The sequence below is a fragment of the Varanus komodoensis genome, unplaced genomic scaffold (genome assembly GCF_004798865.1).
Source record: "Varanus komodoensis strain SLA01 unplaced genomic scaffold, ASM479886v1 scaffold1, whole genome shotgun sequence".
Taxonomy (NCBI): Eukaryota; Metazoa; Chordata; class Lepidosauria; order Squamata; family Varanidae; genus Varanus; species Varanus komodoensis.
Genome location: NW_025335268.1, coordinates 57436339 through 57462714, shown reverse-complemented (window position 1 = coordinate 57462714; position 26376 = coordinate 57436339). Strand labels below are relative to the sequence as shown.

Sequence of the window (26376 nt, the reverse complement as noted above, 5' to 3'; positions counted from 1 at the left end):
TTTAAATTGCTGTATCCAGCTGGTAGAGAAGAACTTGAACCTAAGCCAGGTTCTTCTTGTCATAGCTCTTTAAAAACTGGAAAAGATTGGGAGAAAGCTGCATATGAAACCAAAAGGTTCATTAAAATAATTAAAACCAGTCCTGAAGATTGCTGGAAACTAAAAAAGCAACAGATGGAAGATGCTTACATGCTAGTTCCAAAATGTTAATAAAAAGGCTGTTGTTGTGGCAGGAAAAATCTTGTGATGGCCAAGTGTTTGTAAATCTCTTGGGAGGTGTTGAGAAAGAGATCTGAATTCTTTTGGTCAGCAGATACTCACCTTGGTCTTATCTGTATTATTGCAAACAAGGGACATCTCATAAACACACACGCCAAATGACAGCTGTCAAAGGTGTGTAAAACAACATCTGTGTACCCTTGTTTGGTCAATGTAGGGATGTGTGAGGACTTCATTTGGCATGTGAATCTGTTCAATTGCCTTTGCATGGCTCCCTGGGCTCTGGTCTGCTTTGCAGTAGTGCAGAATCCAAGTCCCTTGCAAGCACACCCAGTGTTTGTGGGGCACTTGCCAGGAATTGAGCCCAACACACTGTGCAAGCAGCACCCTTTCCACACACCAGAAGCAGCAATTTGGGCTGCTTCAAGTGATGCCAGAGATAGCTAGTTGCAAGGAAAGCAGCTCCCTATGACTGCTAGCAGCACCCTCTTGTGCTCTAGGGCCAGCTGCTGTTTGAATAGCTGCAGTTGACAACAAAGAAGGCTGGTTGCTGAGGGGCTTTTCTGGCAAGCGTCTTGCAAGCTCAGGGCAAGCAGTGTCTCTCTTCTGACCCTCTCCTGTCTCCCTTGTGTGGCTGCAGCTGTCCCAAAGGAAGACTGCTGGTTATGCAAACAGAGGTCCACGAGTGTTCACAGACTTCCTCTTGGCTTGGCTCACTTTGGGAGACCAGTCTGAGCACAAGAGGAAGCCCAGGAATGCTTAGAGGGATGGATTCAACAGGATTTGTCCCAGCACTAGCTGAATTTCTATGGATGCAGCCTACAGTACTTTGGCAGCAAACATTTATTAGGAAATTGGCCAAATAAGACTTCACACTTCAAGCAGGCATAAGTGTGTGCTTGTGAAGACCAGAAAAAAAATCTGCAAATGCACGTACCTGTCAACTGGTGTTGTTAGTGCCACCAAATGGGTGCACTTCTTTCTCAGTTATCCTCATTGGACAGGCAGAGCACATTCCCTGAAGGGCAACAGGAACAGGTTTCAGTCGCAGCTGAGATAATGTGCAGAAGGGTGCACACTGCTCCCTTGTACCAGACATCCCACTCTACACTGTCCTATGTGAGGCTACGAATCCATCCCTACCCTTGCTTTCGATGGTCAGCTAGCAGAAGGTGATCATTTCTTTGAAAACAAAGGTGCAAGGTATGTTTTGCTGAGAAAGGGCTATTTTTCCCCCAAATAGCTCACCCAACAGCTTGGGAGCCTGTCCTGGTGCGTCGTCATAGCCTGACAGCCTGTCCTTGTAGTGCTTGGTATAGGATCAATGTTGATATTAATTATTAAAGAATACAAAAGATTCCAATTTAGGTATTCTAGCTTAATTCCGGTAACAAAAGGTGTCTTTCAGGGCTGTATTTTGGCCCACATCTTTTTAGTTTGTATTTACAAGATCTACATCTCAAGCTGAAGTATAGTAATTCCCACCTTCCTAAATTGAATTCTCTGCACCTGCCTTTCTTACGGTGTGCAGATGATGCTATGTTGTTATCCTGTACGTTAGTAGGGTTGTGACATATATTTTGTGTTATGGTGAATTTCTTCATGGACAACCAACTGCCTATTAATTTCAGTAAATCAAAGATCTTAGTTTTTCAGAAATCAGGTACAGACAGAAAAGCTAGTTAGCCTTGGATAATCAAAGGGCATCTGATACAGCAAGTGCACTCATTTTGTTATCTTGGGTTTCATTTCAGTTTCTGATACCTGGTCAATCCACCATGTTCTGGAAGGAACAAAAGCTCACTAATACCATTTTTGAGGTTCTTTTTCCAATACAGGAGCCAATTGATCCCAATGATATTGGAGGTTTACCGAGCAAAATTTTTGTCCTTTTTACTATTTGGGGTGTCTATTTGGATTGTGATAGTTTGAATTAGGTCAGAATGGTACAGTCTTCATTTTTATGTGCTCTTCGGCAAGCCCCTAAATGCATTTCAAATTCTAATCTATCGTTGGAATCAGGGTGTAGTCAAATTTATCTTATGGCTTGCTCAGTTGCAGTAAAATTTAAACTTGTCTTGCTAGAGCATGACTTCTTATCTGAGATTTTAAAATGAACTCAATTTGATTCCCATAAATAATCCTGGGATAAATTAATGGAGGATGAGTTGTTGAATGTAGGGCTTAATCTGTCATTCCTCACTGATAACCCTAATGTTAGAAGGAAGACTTCAGAATGATGCAAATTAGATCAGGAGGTTATTAATCTAGATGCTAGGAGACATTGCTCTCCTCTTTTTTGGGAGGGGGGGGCTTCTCAGATTCTCTTTTTCTTGTTCTGACTAGTTATTTTATCTTTTTAACAGTTCCACATTTTTGTCAGCTCTTTTTCTTGGCTAGAATAAATGCATTACCACTCGCAGAATGGTCATGCCACTGTGAGGGTATTAGCCATCCTCAGCCTCAGAGACTCTGCCTTGTGGTAGAGGTGTGATTAAAACTTTACCACATTTTCTATTCCATTGTTACTTACTTTCTTCTGTAAAAACAAATTTTATATTGCCTTTACTGAGTAGGTTCCCTCATTGCTCACTTGATTTCCATGTGCCGTATCCTTTGGCTGGTAGAAATAGGTATGTAACACTGTGCAAAAGCTTATATTATATTAGATAGGCATATATTGAAAATATTTCTAGGGTTAAAGATTAGTGGGGCTGTTGAGAGAGAGAGAGAGAGAGAGAGAGAGAGAGAGAGAGAGAGAGAGAGAGAGAGAGGTCTTGTTGATGTGCTTGGGGCATGCAGGCACTCTGATTTTGGAACAGGAAAGGGATATCAATTATATATATATACCGCAAACTTTTTCATTGCCTGGAGTTCATTTTTGGACTGCAGTGAGAAGCTATTTTTAAAAGTTCCCAAGGTTGTAAGAAAAACATGGAGATTGTCTGAGAGAGTGGAGTACATCACTCTTGAAGTATAGTTCACTGTTATATCTCTGTTGCAAGTGGGGGGCAGGGGGGTGCCTTATCGGAGCCCTGTAATGTAGTCCACTGATAATACTGCAAGTCAGAGGTGAGTCTGAAGCAGCTTTGGTTTCCCAGTCACGAATTCTCCATTCTTGCTCAGGTTGGAGAAAACCTCAATCTCTTTAAAGTGCTTCTTCAAACCTCACAGTTGAAATCAAGTGATTTGTTAAATGCAGAAGTCTCATACTCCATTTACTTGCATGCAAATTGGTTGCATTTCTAAATGATCAAAAACAGCAAAACCACACATACAGTATGCTTCAATTTAGCCTGGGTCTTTGATTCTAAATCTTGTTTTTGCAGCAGGTTCCAAACATTCCCGCATGCTAGAGATATGCTGCAACACTTTTCTAGACTTCCACTTGTATATCCCTACAGAAGGGCTGGACAACTTGCAGTCCTCCAGATATTTTGGCTATCTGCTTCCATCATCCCTCATCTTTGGCTATATTGACTAGGGCTGTGTGTATATTATTATTAAAATACAAGTTAAATAACATTTCTGAGGAATTTAAAGCCCTCATAAAGAATATATTTTTGTTGAACTCAGTTGACCATGAACTGGACAAACTGAGATGTTATTAGGGAAGAATGCAGAAAGACAAAGGGAGCAGGGAGGTAGGTGGATTATGGAAGAAACATTCCCAATTACTAAGGTTAGGTGAGGAGCAAAAGGTGACAGAAATAGGATCAGAACCCTGAATGCAACTTTTCAGTGTCTATCATGTAGAAATAGAAAAAACTATTACAATGGCTGATGCAAAGAAATAGAAGAAAACAACAAAAGAGAGGAAAAAAGAGAACCCTTCCAGATGCAAGAAGTCAAAGGGAAATTCAAGTCTAGATTAGGCATGCTGAAAGATCAAGAGGGGAGCATACTTTTTCACAAGGATAAAATAAATGAGAACTAGACAGAAGAGAAAACAGGATGACAGACTTCTTTGAAGAGGAATCATATGAGGAAGAACCCTCCATATTAGAAAGTAAAGTGAAAGCTGTTCTAGAAATCGCATAGAAGGAATAAAGCACCTAGAGCAGATAGGATAGCAATAGAACTATTTGAAGAGCCTGAATTGGTCTAAATCCTAACAAGAATATGCTAACAAATATGGAATACAAAACAGTAGCCCACATACTGGAAATATTCAATATATATTCCAATCCCCAAGAAAGAATATGCAAAGGAAGGTGGCAACTATAGGAGCCTTATATTAATTTCCGAAGCAAACAAAGTGATGCTCAAAGTGATGCTCAAAGTGTTTTCCCTCTATGGAGGAAAAAATGTCTGATGGTCAAGCTGGATTATGAAAAGAAAGAGGGATTCAAGATCATATTGTAAACATATATTGGCTTAGAGATATCTGAGGAATTTATTTTGCTTGGCTTGCTGGACTCAAGTCTGTTTTGACAAAGCTGTGAGTTTGAGTTCCTGGTTAAGTGCACCCTGCATTTGCAAAGTGCACCCCTTGTAAGCTTTGTGCAAGCATCACCCCTTTTCCACACCACTTGCAGTAGTCTCCATTTTTGCTTCCGCCTAGGATGCAGAAGAATGTTGTTCACATGGCACTCACCACGAACTGAGCCTCATGTGAATGCCTGTGTTAATGCTGCTGCATGTGATGCAAAATAAGGTTGCTGGTTGTGCAGCCTTCATTCTGCAGGTGTTTGTGGACTGCTTCTCAGCTTGGCTTGCTTTCCAAGACAGGACCAAGCATGAGAAGAAGTCATAGGATGGCCATTAGTTAGAGATGACTAGATGTTACAGAACAACAACAAACCAAGAGCAATGTCAGTTTCAACTAGTCCCTACTCATCCAGAACAACACAACACACAAGCAGTATGCAGGTGTAAGATTTTTTTTGGGAGGGGGGAAGGGAATCCTAAGGGATGAGGGAGCTCCCCAATACAGCCCAATGGAGACTGACTAACTCAACATTTGCACACCAGTTGAATGTTGACTGACTGCTATACTGGAAAGAAAAAACTAGGAATAGAAGAAATGGAACAGAGAGGCTTGAAACCTGAGCAAAAGCACTGGAACACTGCAAGAATTTGTCACAGGACCACATTTGTTTGAGTGTCCGTGTATTATGTAGCAACTTGAGTGTCCAGTGCTTCTGATCTTAAAGTACACTAAAGAGCTAACAGAGTATGGTTTTCAAGAAGCTGCTCTTTATTCCTAAACCTCTCAGTGAGTCAAAGACTAGATATGATTCATAATGTATAACTTTTTGTATCAGGTTTTTAATTTCTTTTCAGTGCTTTGACACTTCACCATTCTTCAGCATTTTCAGTCCATGAATTTACCTGTGTTGTTGTTTTTAAAAGAAACACAAGATTTTTAACTTGGTAAAACTATCCACTTAAATCATAAACACAGTTTTCCCAGTTTGGAAATGTGCCTGCGAGAAGCTGTGCAAGAGGCTGTTGTAAACAACATTGGCTATAGCTGGCAATAAAATGGTTTTGGCTCTTACATTTTTAGATTGAGCTAGAACTATAATGTGAACTCAGCTCACATGACTTTGCCACGTGAATCATTTTATGCTGTTATTCACAGGGCTTCTGGAGTGTGGCTGAAAATGTGTCTCTCTGTAGGTGCTTAATACTAGGATGTTAAAATTAACACTTTCCTGCCTCATATATGTAGAGGAGGGGGAGCTGTATATTCTATACATGTGAGAAGGATGGAATCAATCAGGAAACTTTTCTAACTCTTTTAAGGTCAAGCAGCAGTGGTGATGGTGGCTGTGTCTGTATTTACTTCATTTTCTTAGTGTGGTATGGGAAGAGACAGTCATTAGTGAAATGTCTGTTCTGGTTATTTATGCAATAGTGACTTCCATGGCCCATGTTTTGTAAATACTGTATTCTAAACACAGAGAAAGTTTTAGAATTCAGCACCCAAGGCTGCTTTTTATCTGAAATAAGTGGTTGTCAATATAAAACTAATTATTTCACCTTTAAAAATATTCTCAGTATTCTCTGCAAAATGTTCTTCATGTGTGCATATGCATCTGTAGGTCATCTTACTGTGTGAATGCTAGCCAACATTATGCTCTCCTTGGGTTTTTATATTTTTATTCTGACTTTTATTTTATCACTTCTGTACCTGAATCCATAGATATTAAGCAAGATAACGAGATGTTTACCGACATTAAGCAAGATAACGAGATGTTTACCGACATTAAGCAAGATAGCGAGATGTTTACTAACAACCCAAAAGACAGATGAAATAAGTGTGATGATAGGGAAAAGCATAGCAAATGGACAGAAGGGATGGGAGGAAGGTAGGGGCAGAAAGAAAGAAAAATGCTATGAGTGATTAGTCATTAGTTATTGTATGTTGTTTTTACAATCGAGTGGGCCATATAACAAAGTGTGTAATCTGTTATTTCAGAAAGCTTGGGTTTGAGAGAGTAGAAATAAAGCACAGCTTATTACAAATACTCTGGATGATGGGAGAAACCTGAAGAATGAGGGATTTAAAGAAATGGAATGCTATTTTTATATAGTAACATTGTAAAAAATAATTTTTCCAACACAGCAGTGTGCAAATAGTGGAGAAGAAGCACAAATACTTTTGCATGTCCCCCATACATTTTCAGGACTCAGAATTTCCAAAAGTGTGGCTACTGATGTTATTTAGAATTCTATTTCTCCTATCAACAACTGTCACTTTAGAATCAGGGCAAACATGAAATACACTGGTATGGAGAAAACCACAAGTTGTACAAAATAAGTTCTGCGGAAATATTAGGCAGTATCCTATTTAACATTAGTGCTAACATACGGACATGCACATGGTAAGCATGTCATGAGCAGAGCCAGCTAGAGCTGGGAGTCAGACTAGGTGGCCCGGGGGGGTCCCTTCTGACTCATACTATTTCTGTGTTTCTATATGTTATTCTGCTGTAAGTTACCTCTAGTGCAAGACCAATACTGTCTGCTAGCAAAATGAGTTTGTACACTTAACTAGTGCATAGTTACTATTAGTGCTGATGTTGCTACTGCCCATTTCTTGCTAGCCCTGTGCAATGATATATTAAGCCATATTGGCTCTTCTGATTTGCAGTGATAAAAACTGAAACAAAAACATGCTCACTTCAACTTTTAAAATGAATAAAATGAGCAGGTTTTCAGCTGCCAGTAGGGGTGGGTGGTATAAGGAGATCTCAGCCAGAGGTTGATTTTCTGTGGCTTTAACTCTCTGAGGTCCTTATTATGATTATTATAATTATTAAATTACATTCATAGCCTGCCTTTCTTCCTCTTGCAAGGAACCCATGCTTTTGCATTGTATCTACCAACAAATGTGTCCTGTTTTTGCTGCAAGTTCAAACCTGGTGTCTGCATATGATATTCTATTTATATTTCCTTTTGAAGGAGCGTGAAAAAAGAAAACATGAAAGGATATTGAGTGAAGAACTTGTTGCTGCTGTGACCTACCTCAATCAATTTTTACCTCCTGAACATGCTATTGTATATATTCCTTGGGACATGGCCAAATACACAAAGAGGTGTGTATGTCTTCTCACCTGCAGAGGCCCAGCACAAAAAGTGAAAAGTAGACCAGTGCTGTGGACCTGGAAAAGTTCATATTTCCCATCTTCCATTTAGCACATCGGGCATTTGTATGGACTGTGAACCATTTATCAGTGTCTGCTAATCAAGGCATTTCAGAAGCTCTTTGGTTTCTTTAGGCAAGAACTTCAGGTGTTTTGTGGACCATTGTGTCTTCAGGAGGTCTGGGGTATGCTTGAGATGAACCCTTTCAGAAACTGCCCCTTTTAGCATCCACAGAATTCCTTTTGTGCTTGGCTTGGTCCTGCCAGGTGAGCCAAGCCCAGAGGAAGTACATAAAGGCTTGCTGGCCCCCACTTGTGCAACCAGCAGGAGCGACTGCAGGATGTGGAAGAGGAGCACTGTGAGTAGGTGCGCCAACTTCCATTCCCGGTGACCAACCTTCTTCCTCACTCGTGCTGGTGGCAGTGGCATGCACGGGAGATAGAGACTGTAACCGCACACATCAAATGCCATTCCAGCAACCAGCCTTTTATCCCACTCTCTGCTAGTGTTGGGAGCTGCATATGCAGGAGGGAAGAAAGGGTTGGAACTCCTGAGCAGTGTATGGGACTTGATTCCTGGTGAGCACTCTGCAAATGCTGGCTGTGCTTGCCAGGAGTTCCAACTCTGGACTGCTGCAAAGTGAACTGGAGTCTGGGAAGCCTGGGAATCCCATGGAGCCCCACCCTCAAATGGATTTCTCACACAATCCTTGTCTGGGAGACCAAGTTCCCCTTTTCAGAGAGTTCCTACTCTCTTAATTAAGCTGCATCAAATATTGTTTTTGATACAGTCTATGCACTGTGCAGGAGGAAGTGGTATGAACTGAAGTTGAAGTCATTTTTCAACAACTTGGTTCAGTGTGCGCGCTTTTATTCCCATTTAGCAAACTATGTAACGTCCTTGACAGACTGAATGTGATTGCAGAGAATGTGGTAAAGAAAACTGGCTTCTTTGTGAATCGCCCTGATTCCTACTGCAGTGTCTTGCGCCCAGATGAAAAGTATGTATATAAAAGAACAATCTGTTTTATGTAAATATTTTAAAAGATGCTTAAAGTAGCTTGAAATCTTCATTCAATTACTACTGTTAATGACCACATGCACAACCAATATGAAATTACACTCCACTTTCCCAGCAAGGGGATAACTGTTGCCTTTGCTTGTTATATAGTAGCATTTATAAGAGTAGTATATAGTAGTATATATATAGTATATATATATATATAGTAGTATATAGTAGTAGGCTGCTGTAGTCCTTTTTATTATTTTTATTTATGCAGCTTTCGCTTTCCTGGAAGGTGATGACAAATGGTTCTTAGAACACTAATTGAAGTTTATTTGTAAAGCAAAAGGCAGCAAAGCTTTACAGTCTTCCAAGAGCCTTGATCTTACATGCCTGAGCAGAGATATGGCCTGTCTGTCCCCTCAAGCCCTTTATGATATCTTCCCAGGACTTACTACTGAATAAATGTGGTGGTATGAGCACCTGGCCCTCGTTAAAGATGCAAATGAGCTTATAGGATGCATTGTGAATTTTCCACCCCTGATGCTGATCCTAAGACCAGTCACTTCTTCCTCCATTCAATTTGAAGGGAATGAAGGAGGGAGTGTTTCCTTGCTTCTTCTTTGTTTACATCTGGAGATACTTCGGGAAGAAAGTATCTGTGGTTCCTTCTCCCCCCACAACCCTAGTAGTGGCTTCCTAGGGGGCATATTCTCACCTAGGCACTAATAGCTGCCTGCTCCTTCTGCTGGTTTTGCCAACAGGGCTTTTGGAAAGCAGCAGAAGTTGATGCTTTGAATCAGACGGAGGGGGATGGGGAGAGAAAATGAATTTTACTCAAAAATAGGGGAGATCAGGAATTGGGAGAATGCTAATTTCCAAGCCTACTTTCTAGGCAGGCACAGATCAGGAGGATGTTTATAAAGCCTCTCCCACTGGTGAAATGTCATTTTGATTCCCTGTGTCTATTTATTTATTACTTCAATTTAAAAAAAATTAATTAAAATTTTAAACTAACACTAAAAACATCAAACATCACATACATCGGATTTACTGGGTCAACCCCCTACTACATATTTTTTAAATATTCTAAAGTCAAATTCAAATCCATTTATAATAATTTGAAAACACGCTCTAAGTTTACGCCAAGTCCCGTTTCTCCAGCCATTTATTGAAAAAATCCCAAGTTCGGTAGAAGTCAGTATCCTCTTTCTCCTTCAATGATAAAGTCAATCTATCCATTTCTGTGCAGTCCAAGATCTTTCTTACAATCAATCCATCGGTGGGTAGCTCCTCACTTTTCCAATATTGAGTAAATGCAATCCTCACCGCTGTGATTAGGTGCAGCATCAGGTACATTTCCTGTCTGTTAACGTCTTCCAGTATGATGCCTAACAAGAAAACTTCAGGTTTAAAAGTATAGGGTTTTTGTAATATTTCCTCCATCCATCTATGTATTTTAATCCAATACTTTTTCACATTATCACAAGTCCACCACATATGATAGAAAGTACCCACTTTATGTTTACATTTCCAACATCTATTTGACATATTTGGAAACATCTTAGCTAATCGACTTTACTTTAATGTTTCCCATAGTTTTTGCCACTTTTCTAATTCAATATTAAATCCAAAGTTTTGTGCCCATCTTATCATAGTTTCCTTAACCTGTTCCCCTTCCATTTTTCTGTCAAGTAAAAAATCATATAGTCTTTTAATAATTTTCTCATCTGTTTTAAGCATCACTTGATCAAACTCTGTTAGGTCTTTATAAAACCCCCATGTTTTACAGTCTTTAGCATATCTCGATTGCATCTGCACCTTATACCACCAGGAAATATTAAATCCCTGTTCTTGTATTTCTTGTTCCAGTTTCAGGCCACCATCCTTATTCAAGATATCGTCATATCTTACAATCTTTTCAAAGTTCAATACAAAGTTCAATACATTTGGATATGCAAAAGCTTCCATAGATGAGAGCCATCTTGGTAATTTATTATACACTTTTAGCTTTAGTTTTTCCCACACTGACATTAGAGATCTAATAAAATGACTCAGAAAAGACCCATGTGACTTAGCTTTTTCATACCACATATAAGCATGCCAACCCATCTGCAAGTCATGACCTTCAAGATACAAAATTCTCTTATTTCGCAAAGTTATCCATTCTTTTAACCACACTAAAACAGACGCTTGATAATACAACATCCAATCGGGAAGACCAAAACCTCCATTCCTTTTAGCTTCCTGAAGCATTTTTAATTTAATCCTTGGTTTCTTTTTTCTCCAGATAAATCTCGAAATTTGAAAATTTTGATCATCAAAGAATTTTTTATCAATTTTTACGGGAATCATTTGAAACAGAAACAGAAGTTTCAGTGAGTTAGCTGTTGTTCCTTGTTTGTAGTGTTTTTAGTAGGAGGAGAGAAGAAAGGTATTTGAATTAAATCACTCATACCAATTTCTGAAAGGAAGCTTTATTCAAGCTGTGATTATCTTGCTGCTTCAGAGAAAAATAGCAACTCATTATTGAGAGCAACTTCCCTTCTTTTAATTAATAAGTATGGCAATAAAAACTTTTGGACTGAAGCACATCAGTAGAAATCATCCATGTTGTGGATTTCTGCGTATGGTATGGCAAGTTTCTAGTCTAATGAACAATTAGGGAATACAGTTATATAGGGAACACAAGCAGCATTTTATCTTGCAATGATACATGCCCCAAGTAATTTGAAACTGGGCAAATAGGATTCCATACAGTCTCTACACTAGTACCATTGGGTTGGATCCATTGTTTTATGGAGCAGAATCTATGAGTTAAATTACCCTAGGGCCAGAAGGGTGGATATTCTCAGAATTTATCTGCAGTCCTCTGTGCTTCTGAAAATCTTTGCAGGACAGTTAGGGGGCTCTCCAGAATAGCACACAAGATGGTACTGGAGGTTACCCCAGGTCCTTTCTTCAGGGGGAAGTTAGATTCCAGGAACCTCCCTCAACAGAAGTAGCTCTTCTGTTTGTAGCAGGGCAGCTTTGAACCCATAACCCATTGAAATTAATATCACACACATTCATGTTCTTGCTCATGTCTTGTTTCAGTTTGGATTTAAGTGTAGTTACTGAGATACATTTTCTTCATGTATGCAATAGATACCTTGGAGCAGCATAAGAAACAAAATACACATTTTTAATGTGCATACTGAAAAAGATTGCATTTGTACTGCTTTCGTATTCTTCATAATTTATGAATTTGAGAACAGCTATATAGTTATTGATCTGCTGCATGCAATTGCTTGATATTTCTTGTTAATATATTTTCATGTATTATTCAACAGTGAATAACCCATTAATATTAAAAAAAATATGAACAGGCAATTCATTTATAGGGGAATGTGAGCAACTCTTGGGAACAATTTGTTTTGAGGCACACACTTCTGTTGCAATTCTGTTGCAAAACAAGGTATATGCTAATATTGTTTGCCAGGAATTGTGTGTAAAGGAGTTCTCTTAGAGGAAGGCTTGATAGTCATTCTAAGGCTTTGGTTATTTGCAGAAGGATAAGCATTTGTGAGTGAACTGCACTTCCAGAGAAGAAAACTTGCCACCCAAATTAGACTTGCCAAGTATATGTTATTACTCTTGGTCTCCCAAGCAGGGATCAAGCAGAATCAGTAGTTTTTATCATTTTCCAGCATCCTGGCGGTAAGAGAACGTCTCTTTACAGTCTCATTTACCATAATCTTAGAGTGGTTTGATCTATCCATTTATGAAAACAGAACAGGTGATAAATTATCCATTCTCATATTTATTTATTATTTATTTAAAACTTTTATATGCCATTCCTTATGCATGGCATCTCAGGACAGCTTATAATCATTAAAATAGAATAATAATAAATAACACATAATGAATAAAATAAATTAATTAAAAATCAACTGTACATTAACATACTAACTTTTAAAATAACAGTTAAATAAAAAGGTTTTGACCTGGCGCTGGAAAGAATATAAACTCGGTGCCAGGCAAACCTCTCCAGGGAGCGAATTCCATAATCTATATCCATACTAGTGAAGATCATGAACCATCAAGAAATGTATAATTCCAGGAAGTAATACAACCATTCAATTTGTCTAAGTATGACTAGCTTCCTCAGCATAGGACGATGACAGAGGCACGGATGCAGTGTCTAGCTTTATTCAGAGGCAAATCAGGTGACACAGATCACACTTCAGGGGTCGTGGGACTTAGCATTACAAGTCATAAATCAGTTATAGCTTAAAATAAGGAATGGCCCAGAGCATGCACTTAGCTTAATTCTTAGGGAAAAAAAATAGTAAAACAAAGTACTAAGATATGCATGTTCATGAATCATGATTAAAAAACAGGTTAACTCACTATTCAGTAAGTGTCATGGCTACAGCCCCAGGCAAAAATGGAAACATACTCCAAAATAGGATATCCTTGCTCAGGAGCTTCAAGTTAAGTTGGGACGTCGGTCAGGAAGAGTTGCAGCTTGGCAGAGCTTTTCTCTTGAGGTATCCTCTTTGACAGGATTGCTACTTCAGTGCAGGAGTTCAGGAATAAATTAGGTCAAAAAGCCCTAGGCAATGGAAACAGTCCCAGAACCAGGATTTTCCAGCCTAGTTGCCCAGGTGAACAGGGGTTGAGGTTACTAGAACAAGCTGTGGCAAAACAGTTATGGAGTACTGGGATATATTCCATGTTTCAGGGTCTTGCATTGCTAGGGTCCAGGTCAAACTGGATCCAGAGTTTCAGGAATGTACTATATGAGAAGGGATCTTGGCAAATTCCGGGAAACATGCCTGGAATTAAATAAATCTAGAAAGTCACAGGCAAAGATCAGGTTCAGCAACTGTCTGTATTTGAAATCTCTGATATGTGAGCAGAATCTTAAAAGTCACTAACAGACCTAACCTGAAAGTATTCTTGATCATCAAAATCAAGGGTTTATGCAAACATTAATCTGTGGTCACTGAGAAGACCAATATTATATTCCACAAAAGCTTTTAACAAAAAGTTCAACATGAATGGCCAACAAGTCCAGGTGAGAGAGTGTTTTGTTAGTCCAATTGATGGAAAGTCCAGACAGAAGGTATAACAAGCAGTAAAAGGGAGAGTTCATGTTCCTTTGCAGGGAGTCTCAAAGTCCTTGTGTAGCATTTGGTCACCAGCCTATGGTTTTCTGGGTATAGAATTCTCTGAAAGTGCAAACACACTAGCAGAAAGTGTTCAGCAAAGGAAAACCATTGTAGACAAAGAAGAAACATTCTAGGCCAGTGAGGGTGAACCTTTTACAGACCAAGTGCCCAAACTGCAACCCAAAACCCACTTACTTAGTGCAAAGTGCTAACACTACAATAAAACCTGAAAACTGAGGTTTTAGTTTAGAAAAAACAACTCACAGCCAGTGCAAACAATCCTTGGCAGTGCACAGACTGGCCATGCAAAAGCTCGGACAAGTCATGGCTAATGAGTTGTGGCTCATGATGTCATCGCCTGGCGCCACTACTCCTTTCTGAACATGCGCATGGCCCCTATTTGTGCTGTTATCCGATGCTTGGCTGCTGGGGCAATCCTGGGGTGACTTGGTTCATGTGCCAACAGAGAGGGCTCCACATGCCCGCTCTGGAAGGTGCCATAGGTTCACCACCACTGTTCTAGGCAATGGAAATATGTTGGCACCATGTTGGCTTTTCATATTTATTGTTGTTGTTGTTAGTTGTGAAGTCGTGTCCGACCCGTTGCGACCCCATGGACAACATTCCTCCAGGCCTTCCTGTCCTCCACCATCCCCCGGAGTCCACTCAAGCTCACACCAACTGCTTCAGTGACTCCATCCAGCCACCTCATCCTCTGCCATCCCCTTCTTCTTTTGCCATCTATTGTTCCCAGCATTAGGCTCTTCTGCAGGGAGTCCTTCCTTCTCATTAGGTGGCCAAAGTATTTGAGTTTCATCTTCAGTATCTGGCCTTCTAAGGAGCAGCCAGGGTTGATCTCCTCTAGGACTGACCGGTTTGATCGCCTTGCGGTCCAAGGGACTCTCAGGAGTCTCCTCCAGCACCACAATTCAAAGGCCTCGATCCTTTGGCGCTCAGCCTTCCTTATGGTCCAGCTTTCACAGCCATACATTGCAACTGGGAAAACCATAGCCTTGACTATACACACTTTTGTCGGCAGGGTGATGTCTCTGCTTTTTAGTATGCTATCTAGATTTGCCATAGCTTTTCTCCCCAGGAGCAAGCATCTTTTAATTTCTTGGCTGCAGTCCCCATCTGCAGTGATCTTGGAGCTCAGGAAAATAAAATCTGTCACTACCTCCATTTCTTCCCCATCTACTTGCCAGGAAGTAAGAAGACCGGATGCCATGATCTTAGTTTTTTTAATGTTGAGTTTCAAGCCAACTTTTGCACTCTCCTCCTTCACCCGCATCAAGAGGCTCTTTAGTTCCTCTTCACTTTCTGCCATGAGAGTGGTATCATCTTCATATCTGAGCTTGTTGATATTTCTCCCAGCAATCTTAATTCCAACTGGTGATTCATCTAGCCCCACCTTTCTCATGATGTGCTCTGCATATAAGTTAAATAGGCAGGGCGACAGTAAACAGCCTTGCCGAACTCCTTTCTCAATTTTGAACCAATCAGTGGTTCTGTGTCCAGTTCTCACTGTTGGTTCTTGACCCAAATATAGGTTTCTCAGGAGACAAATAAGATGGTCAGGTACTCCCATCTCTTTAAGAACTTACCACAATTTGTTGTGATCCACACAATCAAAGGCTTTAGCATAGTCAATAAAGCAGAAGTAGATGTTTTTCATATTTATTATAGCTAGCCAAAACTTCTGTATTACAACAGAGCTGCGAGAACTAAGCTTGCACAGAATACCTTCCCTAGGATTCTTTCTTGATCTGTAAATTTTTACAGAATTATCCCTTGCAATTTCACTTTATTGACTCAGGGAAGATTGCGCACAATTACTACAATATAAATGCTTTGTAACTTATACTGTTCTTTCTTACAGATGGAATGAGCTAGGAGGATTTGTGGTTCCCACGGGCCGTTTGCAGGTATTGAAATGGAATTGATTTGAAACTGATTATTATAGAGCAGTATCCCCCCTCCCCCAAAAGTCCTTTCAGACCTATCATTGTTATACTCTGAAGGCAAATTTGACATGTAATACTGGGTTTTGAACTAATAATAGTTTCTGCATTTAATAACTATTATTTTTTAGACAGGAGTTCTTCGAACCAATTGTGTTGACTGCTTGGATCGCACTAACACTGCCCAATTTATGGTTGGGAAATGTGCTTTGGCATATCAACTTTATTCCTTAGGGCTGATTGACAAACCCAATCTACTGTTTGACACAGATGCTGTTAGGTAAGAAACTGACCTGTACAGTAACCTACATTTTTTCCTGTGGGTATTAATAGAAATCTATCAATTTCCTTTTCTGTTATTGACACTTTTCTAGCAGTGCATTTCTGCACACCATTTCAGTGCAGGATGCATATTTTAACTCCTCCAACTTTTTCTGATGGGGCAAATAGACTTGTTTGAGAGATGGTAAAAAACAAAGTGACCTTTCTTATTAACTTCATAAAACTACTTGAATGGTAATAGATGTAGACATTTTTCTATACTACATTTTTCTCTCTTTTTGTAATTTGTAGGCTGTAGTAGCATCATGATGTATAATGTTTGATTGATATATGGTATTGTGTATATTTTTTGGACTTGAAAGTGCAATAAGCTGAATGTTTGATAACTGCTGTGATAACATTAATTATGTCAGGAAAATAGACAACCTAGATGCCGAGTCTTTAATATAGGATCTTTGAAGAAAGCATATACTAAAGCTATCTGGGCAATTTGTTTGTAAAGCATGGACAGAAAACATGAAAATCTTTTAGCCAAAATTCTCATGAAGTAAAGGTACTTCCAGTGGGCTTTGTCAGCTGAACAAGTGTATGCAAAGTCCACGAGAACAGATGTGTTTTGTTCAGTTATATCAAACTATATCAAGTAACTATATTAAATTAGCTATATTAAAATAATCAAATTTTGGCAACAGTGTGCTAAAGCAGCTCTGTGTTTTATAGTTTGACTTGATCTTTGTTCTTTTGATGAATGCATGTGTATGCACTGAGAAATCTCCAGGCAGCAAAATGGAGAGAACAGAAAATGGGAGTGTGACCCAGGAACCATAAGATTGGTTGGAGACCCACACAAAAGACAAATGTAGCCTTAAAGGGAGGGACAAGGGTGTTCCAAGCAGAGGGAAGAGGTGAAACCAGGGCACAGTAAATCCAGCTTATCCAGCCTGTACTAGTGCAAGTCTTCCGGACAGGCTGAAAGACCCATCTGGAGGAAACTATGTAAAAAAGAGAATTAGCAGGTGAAAACCACTGTCCTCCTCTAGCCCGGCTGAGAACAGTCTTGCAGAGCATTGGCTACTTAGATTGTTGGATTATTGTTCCATGGCCTGTTTAAAAGCTATGAATCTAATAACTCACTCTTAAAATTCTGGTCAGTTTTATGAAATGCTTGCCCTGACTATTGAAACATAAAGCTTAGGTTTAGGGTAACAAGATGCACGTTGTGTGCAATTAGTCAGAGGTTAGTGTTTTTCTAACTTGATTCTTTCGGAAACTTGTCACTGGCTCTCCAGTACACAATATTTACAAGGAATGGTTAGTCTCGTAAAATGTTTGCTCCTTCAGATGAAAAATTAACCGGAGAACATGTGAACCCAATTGTGAATAGATGGATTTTACCACAACTCTGTATTAATAACAGTAGTAAATTGTTAGCCCAGTACAGTGGTACCTTGGTTCACAAACTTAATCCGTTCCACGACTCTGGTTGTGACCCAAATTGGTTGTGACCCAAGTCAAATTTCCCCATAAGATTCAATGTAAATAAGGTTAATCCATTCTGGCCCCTCTGAATGTGATTGTGAACCAATTTTTGGTCGTGAGCCAAGTCAAATTTTCCCATAAGGTTCAATGTAAATAAGGTTAATCCATTCTGTAACTATTTTTTTAATCAGAAAAATTTGAAACAGAGTGACAAAGAACAACAAAGTAACAAAGTACTGTACAGTACAGTGGAGAACACTAGCCTAGGTGTGGGGGAGGTTATTGTTTTGAGGGAGAGCCCCTCCCCCCATAAGGACATTGGATAGATCTCTTTCAGGGGTTTCCTCTCTTTGTCTCTTAGCTGCAGGGTCAATTTTGGTGAAAAATCTGTCTATAGTTACTTGTTTTTTGTGTAGTCACTCAGGGTGGGAAGATGGCCGCGATCGTGCTGGTTGAGGTGGGGAAAATGGCCGAGATGGCTCCCGTCTTTTCTGCTGGAGCGCTCCCGTGATCATGCACTTCTTCCCCGCATGAACGCAACTGCGATCGTGACCATCATCCCACTCGGGGAGGGGGGCGGAGAGATGGCCACGATCTTGGTCACCACCCAATGCAGAGTTCACGACCCAAGTCAAAATTTTCATGAAATTTTTGTTCGCAACCCCATTTGGACACGTACCAAGGTGTTCGTGAGCCGAGGTACCACTGTACATTTTTAATTTACCCCAGTAAATTTCTGTTTACAAGACATACCTGAACATGTGTAGACATTTTGAGTTGATGCAGCTTTAGGTCAGGCTTCATTCAGACCCTTTTAATTACCCAGAGAAACAAATTAATAACCGTCTTATACATCCTGATTTTGCAAGGTATTTACAAAATAGCTTTTTGATAATCCTTCTTTCAGGTTGCAAAGTCATGTCACCCTGCATCACCTTTAATTTTTGCTGAGAAATCGCATACTTGACTTCTGTTCTTTGCAAATCAATATACGTTTATTAGACCCTTCTGACAGTAGGACAAAGACTGAAAAACAGATGAACACTGTGAAAAGACTGCACAGTCATTGTCTGTCTCCAGAAATCCTTTGCATGTCTGGGTTTCAAGCTGAGTAGGGTTGAATGTTGAGCTCTTGCTGCCTAGGGTGATATGAGGCATGGCTTCTGGCTTCTTTGCAATAGTAGCAGTGTCATTTTGTGGGATATAGATAACCACTTAACAGGAAGCACTAGTCCCAGCCACTGAGCTTGAAGGCCTAAGTGAATTGACTGGTTATAAAATAGCAGTAATGCAAAAAAACCAATCAATTCTACTTGAAATATAAATGCTGATTTAATGTGTATTATGAAAAGTAAGATCATATTTAACAAACACTACTGAGCAATACCACTATCCTTTGTCTGTTGTAGTAAACATTTGCTGATGTTACATACTGTACTGCTAAATATCACCCTGGGTTCCCTGATTAGCATCTAGCCAGCAGATCTGTACATTGAGAAAAAGTATATAATTTTGGTTTTCCCAAAACTGTATTTCTTGTGAGAGTAGGCTGAGGATTTATTGTCTCCTACTTCAAACACTTCTCAGATAAAGAAACCTGGTGGGGGGGGGGGCACATTGAAGCTGTTCTCATTGACTTCCTAGTTTTCCATAGTTAGATAATTGTTACGTTGAGAGAATAAAAGGGTGTGACTTTCCATGAACTAGTGCATTCCTGGGGTGACTGTAGCACATTCCTCCCTGAAAATTTGAAACTGCACTGTGTCTTGATGTATTCTTGTGTGTTTAGAAAGCGGTCAGTGGTGTAAATATTCCTTTTGTTAGAATTCTCAGCCATGTTCTTTTTCTTGCTATAGATTATTTGAAGAATTGTATGAAGATCATGGGGATACATTGTCACTCCAATATGGTGGTTCTCAACTTGTTCACCGAGTAAAAACCTACAGAAAGATAGCACCCTGGACCCAGCATTCTAAAGATATTATGCAGACTCTTTCAAGATACTACAGTAATGCCTTTTCAGGTAAATTAGATTATCTCTCTGAAATTATCCCCTGTCCCTTCATTTACTAACTATGAATCTCTGCATAAATATCTGTTTTGTTGTGTTTTAGCAGTTATCAGCAGCGGTTAGTCTTGGCAAAGGAAAACTGTTTTGCTTCTTTGAGCAGTTTTAACAAGTGGCTACATGGTGCTATAGAATTTTGCTACTGAAACTAGGTCAAGCTAATGTGTTGACAGTCTGCAAAATATTTGGGTCAGGCTAAACTTTAAATTCAGTAGCACAGATTTGGAGTTAAGACATAAGGTAGAATCCTGTAGTTAATGAAAAGCAAGGCAATGGTTTATTATGATGAGAATGAGGCTAGGTTAGCCTCAGGCTTGTGTAGTTCTCCTACCCCTCCTGTCTTCTGGTGTGGCCACAAAAAGCTCAGAAGTTGCTTCCATCATTGATTAAACATAGCTTGCGATGTTGCCCAAACCCAAACTGTGGTTAATAGGGTTTCTATGAAGCAAAATTAAACCGAAGCTGTCTAGTTGCAAAAAACAATAACTAAGTTAATGCTAAACTGTGACTAATCAAAATCAGAGCAAAACTTTTAAACTACTCCTTGCAGCTGTACTGGAGGAGGAAGAAAGGGAGTATGTGAACCTGAAGATTGCTGTAGCTCATTCCTATTGTGATAAACAATGATTTATCACAATTTCTGGTTGTAGCCAGTGTGACACTGGACATATACTGTGCACTGTGAGTAGACTAATATCTGACAATTTGGTGCCCTCTAAATGGTTTGGGTTACAACTCCCATAAACCTTAGCGAGGCTAATGGTAGGGATTGTGGAATTTGTAGTGCAAAACATCTGGAGGGCTCCCAGCTGGCCTTATACTAATTGTCAGATTTCTGATTCTTTAATAGCCCCTGTTCAGACTGTAGAATGATCTGAAAGCAACACTGGTTGAGATCTAAAGCACTCTGCATGTGGGTGAAATATTGATGTGTATTTTAAAAAAATTGTTAATAAATTAAGGGTGTGATCCTGTGCAAGTTTAGAGAGAAGAGGCCTACAATCCTCAGCATTCCTCCGGCAGAGTGGCTGGTTGAGGAACTCCAGGAGATATAGAAACATTTGTTGGTTTGTTTATACTTTCATTAATATGCCACCTACTGAAGCAGACAAAAATAACATGCGTCTAGCACACTAAAGATTACCTTAGCTGATACCTTTCTTTTCTGTTGGGTAAACTAGAATTACCAAGCAGCATTCAAGGTTTAAGATTAACATTGCTGAGAAACCACACTTCTCCAATATTGCTCAGATGTATAGCCTTCTCTTTGGATTCAGGCATAACTTGTTCTTCTTGTTTACAGCCAGTGAGGCTATGCACAGCTCTGATTGACTATGAGAATCAAAGAATCAAACGGTCACTGTCCTCACTGCCCTCTTCTCCAACAATTATTTTAAAAAATCTCCTGAGGAATAGCCAGAACCGTGGCTTCTAGATCGAGAGAAGTGTTACTACTACTCTATACGACTCTGATGCGCCTGCAACTGGAGTATTGTGTTCAGTTTTGGGCCCCTCATTACAGGAAGGATATAGCCAGGTTAGAGTCCATGCAGCGTAGGGCCACAAGGCTGGTTTGCAGGGAAAGTCATATGAGGCGAGACTGAGGGAACTGGGTCTTTTCAGCCTGGAGAAGAGGAGACTCAGAGGGGATCTGTTGGCGACATACAGGTATGTGAGGGGGTGTCACACAGAGATGGGTAGAGACTTGGTCTCCCCTGCAGAGGAGGGCAGGACGCGCTCCAGTGGAGCAAAGCTCAGGGAACCAAGGTTCCATTTAGATGCCAGGAAGCACTTCCTGACAGTTAGGACCCTGAGGGTGTGGAATGGGCTTCCAGGGGAGGTGGTTGAGGCCCCGTTGGTGAGGATGTTCAAAGATAGGCTGGACATGCACATGGTGGGCATGTCATAAGCGGAGCCAGCTGGAGTTGGGGGTCAGACTGGATGGCCCGGGAGGCCCCTTCTGACCCACTCTGTTTCTGTGTTTCTAAACATAATGTGTCAAACCAAAAGTCTTGGCATATGTAAAGCATGAGGGGCAAACAAAGAGGAAATCAGCATTGGATTCACCTATATATGTTGTTTAAGGAGTGAACATGTGTAACATCAAGCCCACCCAGCTTCAGAAAAACATGCACTAATTGCCCTTTGAAGAGATGCAACCATGATTCCTTGTACTGAATAGGCTTTTTTCAGGCCATTTTGACAAGTAAACCAGACTTGTCAACTGGTGCCCTCTAAACGCGAGCTATATTGAGTGTTGCTCTCCTATGCATATGAAAGCCATGGTCTATAGGCCTGGCTTATAAGGCTAGTTAACCTTGGATTTACTTGCTTATCTTCTATGCATCCATCATGCGGTCTACTTTCTTTCTTAAAGAAACATCCCCACCTCAATAACTTACTAGCATTTTACTTGGGAGTCCAAATTCAAACAGAAAAATGGAAAAGGAGTGGGAAGAGAACATTATTAATCAGATTTCTATTTTAAAAAAGCATTCCCAGCAGAGTCTGACCTTCCTAACTTCAATAGGAATTCCTAAGATGAAATGGCAATCTAAATTTCCCAAAGTGTCCAAGCCAAGGATTGTTCCCTTGCACCTAGAACAGGGAGCCCAAGGTGCAATCCTGCCTGCCTGCCCTGAGTCTCAGTCTTGCTCGCTGGGATTCCCCAGAGGACCACACCAGCCACCAAGTGTTTGGCGGTTTCTTGGCTTTTATGCAGTTTGCTACACATTCTGAAATGTGGGATTGTCTCTCATAGGCTTACTTATTGATAATAAGAGTTTTGAGCTAAAATTAGGTGGTATTTTGGCCCTATTTCTTGCCTTTGAGTCTGGTGCCCTTTGCTCATACTCATCACTGAATTGTAGCCTGCAAGAGCTTTTCTGAAATGGAAATTGGCTCTGAGCTGAAAATGGTTTTGCACCCTTTTTAGAGTCACATTCCTCTTTTAAATCAAGGTTTACATCTATTTCTATTGTAATTCTTAGCATTATTTTTAAAGGTGTTCCACTTCCTTTATAGTCAGCAGAGTACGAAGTATACCTTTCCTGAAAGGCATTATGAATAAGATTTATTTCATTAAATGTTGGTAGGTATATTGGAATAGCCATTCTAAAGTGGCATTTCTCATCTGTATAGGAAGTGTAATGATTTACTGCAGACTTGAATGTTAATGATTTCTGGAATCTAAACCAGCCTGTTTATTTAGAAACAGGACTGGGCAGTCAGCTTCCCCTTAACTGATATATAGGAAAGTAATGTGATTACCACATCCTGTTCACCATGGTACACTTCAATCCAAGCCATACTAAATCCAGGTCTTTTGCAGAGTGAGGGCACTGAAGTGTTTCAACTAATTCAGTTACTTTCGCTCATTAGCTCCTGGTTATGGCTCTTTCCACAAACAGCATACAAAAAATGTGCTATAGCACACGTAGGTACGATGATAATTTAAACAGAGCAACTCTGTGCAGGATTTTCCTAACTGAAGTGCTTTCTTTCAGCAACTAAATTTAAATCAGCTGAAGTTTTCACTTGTGCTTCATCTTACATTGTCTAGTTTTATGAAGATGAACATATTTTAAGAATCAGCTTTCTTGTATTTGTTCATGCTGATGATTTCATTTACTTATTTTCATATTTGGAAGGCAAAATTGCCTTTATTTTTCAAGGCAGTTTAATTATTTGTTTCCCTGATATATTTCTCCTGTTTATTATCTTCTAGTTGCATTTTAAAAAATATATGCTTGTTGTTTGTTTTTTATAAAGCTATGATTTATTCTGGGTTATCATATTCATGTTAGAATGTGACATAACCCATTCACAGATAAATTGTGCAGAGTGGGCTTGCATGGAACAACCCAAAATGCATCCAACAAACAATAGGGCTCACTCTAGGTTGTCCTGCCCCCAGTTCCTTCTACCTTTGTCAGTGATGGTGACCAATGTTTCACATTTGGGTAGTCCAAGTTACATACTTGCACAACTACGAAGTACTGACCGCGCATGTGTGAAAACATTTTACACACTTGTAGCGCGCACCCACAATGATGGAAAGCCACTCCAGTGTGCTGCTGGGGCATTTTGGAGGGATTGCCGTGCCTGTTGCTATCACTTTGGAGATTCCTTTTCATGATCAAAACAAAAACACAACAGAGGCACAGAGGTGATCACGAGAGGAGGCGTGAACAGAGCAGAGTGCTTCTTTGACACTTGGTAGAGCAGCTATCACTAGTGGGAGCCAGGATGAAAATTGGCAGGAGTGGCAAAGTAGTTTTCCTGCTCTTGCCAAGGGGTCACCCACCACTTCTGTGGACCTACAATGAGATTCGTTGTTTAGGTGCAGGTACTTACCACAAGCAGTAGGTTGGCAAACAGCTTGTTGCCCCAAAGCAAGCTACTCTGCTGGAAGTGGTCCAGGTTTACATAGCATGACAATCCATTGTGGTTTGTTACCTGTAATGGATTGTAGTGTCTTACAAACCTAGTTATTCTCTTTGCTAACTTCACAGATATAGCTAAGGCTGATGTTTGGCCTTTTCTAGGGTTTATGAAATTTGGAGAAGATTCCAAGGCAAACCCTAGAAATTATTGGAGGGGAGTTAAATACTGGGTGAGGGAGAGTGGTAAGATAAAGGAGAGGGTTTACAATTGCAGTGAAGAGCTTATTACTCTTTTTTATTTTTTATTTTCTGCACTGAGCTTAACATTGAACTTGGTCGGGTTTAAATTATATTTGTCTCTTTTTATTAAAGAATTAAGAGATTTGGCTCTATAATTGTCCTAAGACTATCCAGCCTTTAAACAATTTTTTCCTATGTTTCCATGCGTTTCTTATGGCCAGTACAAAGGGGAGATGGCCCAAAATGCAAAGGTTATTCTAGCTTACAGCCCTTACTATTAGTAAGTAAACCTTAGGGAAGGTATTTCAAACTTTAGAACAGGGTAAAAGCACAAAAACTAGGAAATCACTGAACTGTGGTTGGAGGAAAGGGGGTAGGGCTGGTTGAAGGAGGTATGGCTGTGTAGGGCACCTTAGAGGACTGGATTATCCTCAGGTTCCTTCCCTTGCCTTTTATTTGGTATATGCTTAACTTCATCTGTGTTACCATATAAACTGGTGTATGAGATGACCCTTGAAGCCAAAAATAGCAAAGCAAAAATCAAGGAGTTGCTTACATGCCAGGTGAACAATTTTCCTTAATGTGGTTTGTCTTCTGTGTCACACTGCGGGCCTTGCATGCAGCTGCACACCCAATCCCATTCCAGGGGATTTCATCCTGCATCACTTCATGAGCCCCATGTGCAGCTGCACACCCAACCCCAAGTCCTGCATCTGCCCTGCCCACATGCCCACCATAAGATGCTCCATGAATTGGGAGGTTGTCTTATACACCTGACATATGATAAACACCAGGAAAACAGCCTAAAATATTGACCTTGCCTTATATGTGAGTTGCCTTATGTGCTGGTATATATGGTATCTACCAAGTGCTGATGGTGGACAGATGACATATATAAGTAGATTAAATAAGGAATCTCATTTGAGATTTATGGAAAAGAAGCTGCAAAAAGAGGCTTGGAATGCTGATAATACCAAGATTTCTACTTGCACTTCAGAAAATAGCCCTTTGAATGCATGCTGCAATTTAGGGATTTATTAATAATGTTAACAGACAGAATTTTTCTCAGTAGAATCTAATTCACCATGTTCTTTTTACACAGTGTTTTGTATAAACAGGATGACAGTTATGCCAAAGAAATTTTAAAATGGCACAATACTGTATACTTCAGAGGTTACCTATTTATATTGAATTTTGAAGAGCATATTCTCCTACTTGATTGCTGTGTGGGAGAAAAATAATTGGGTTTTATATAGCATATTATACAAGATTTCAGTTACATATGTCCAACTTCAGAAGAATAATCTTATATAAGACATGCAGACTTAAAATTTGGCCATGTCTTTAATTTTGAAATTTAGCAGTCTCTGTCTAACTCTTTGAAAATAATCTTTTTTTACAGAAAAGAAATACTATATTCTCTTCACAGATAATGCTTATAAAAATAAATTTTTAAAAATCAGTGGTATAAAATGAATTATTGCTAGGAAAAGCAAAACTTCAGTGATAGATGTGAAGTTGGAAATAAGTCTGAGAGTGAGTTCTGTGTAAGGAGAAATTAGGACTAAAATGTGATTGTGCCAAAAGAGAGAAACTAAAGAAAGTGGAAGCAGTGTTAATGGTACCACATCAAAAGAAATGAAGCTGCTGCAAAAACTTTATTTCTGTGTCATTGCCTTTCTCTTTGAAATATATGCAAAAGCTTAGAGACGTGTTTCATGACTCCTGAATCAGCACACTGGTTTGAGCACTCCTAAAGATTCAGGATATGGAGAAATACCAACAGTGTGTCTCTAGAAATAAAGACATATCTCCCCAAGCTCTCTATATAAAGAAAGCAAGTGCTAGTGTGCAGAGAGCAGAGGTTGTATTTTTGTGACTATTCGGTCTAGTAATCACAGTGATGGTTATACCAGGGCTCTCCAGTCCCTGCACTTTCAGGGAGGACTGTTGAATTAATATATCACAGAACCAATTCCATGTTCAGT

At 39.8% G+C, this 26376-nt stretch overlaps 1 protein-coding gene across 1 annotated transcript in view; it reads left to right on the top strand.

Moving 5' to 3' along the window:
* Window positions 1-26376, top strand: part of FIG4 (FIG4 phosphoinositide 5-phosphatase) — a 102827-nt gene that overhangs the window by 40066 nt on the left and 36385 nt on the right. The window contains exons 11-15 of the mRNA XM_044426684.1: window positions 7633-7766; window positions 8699-8815; window positions 15853-15898; window positions 16066-16214; window positions 19552-19718. Coding sequence (XP_044282619.1) covers window positions 7633-7766; window positions 8699-8815; window positions 15853-15898; window positions 16066-16214; window positions 19552-19718 — 613 coding nt within the window. The remainder of the gene's footprint in view (window positions 1-7632; window positions 7767-8698; window positions 8816-15852; window positions 15899-16065; window positions 16215-19551; window positions 19719-26376) is intronic.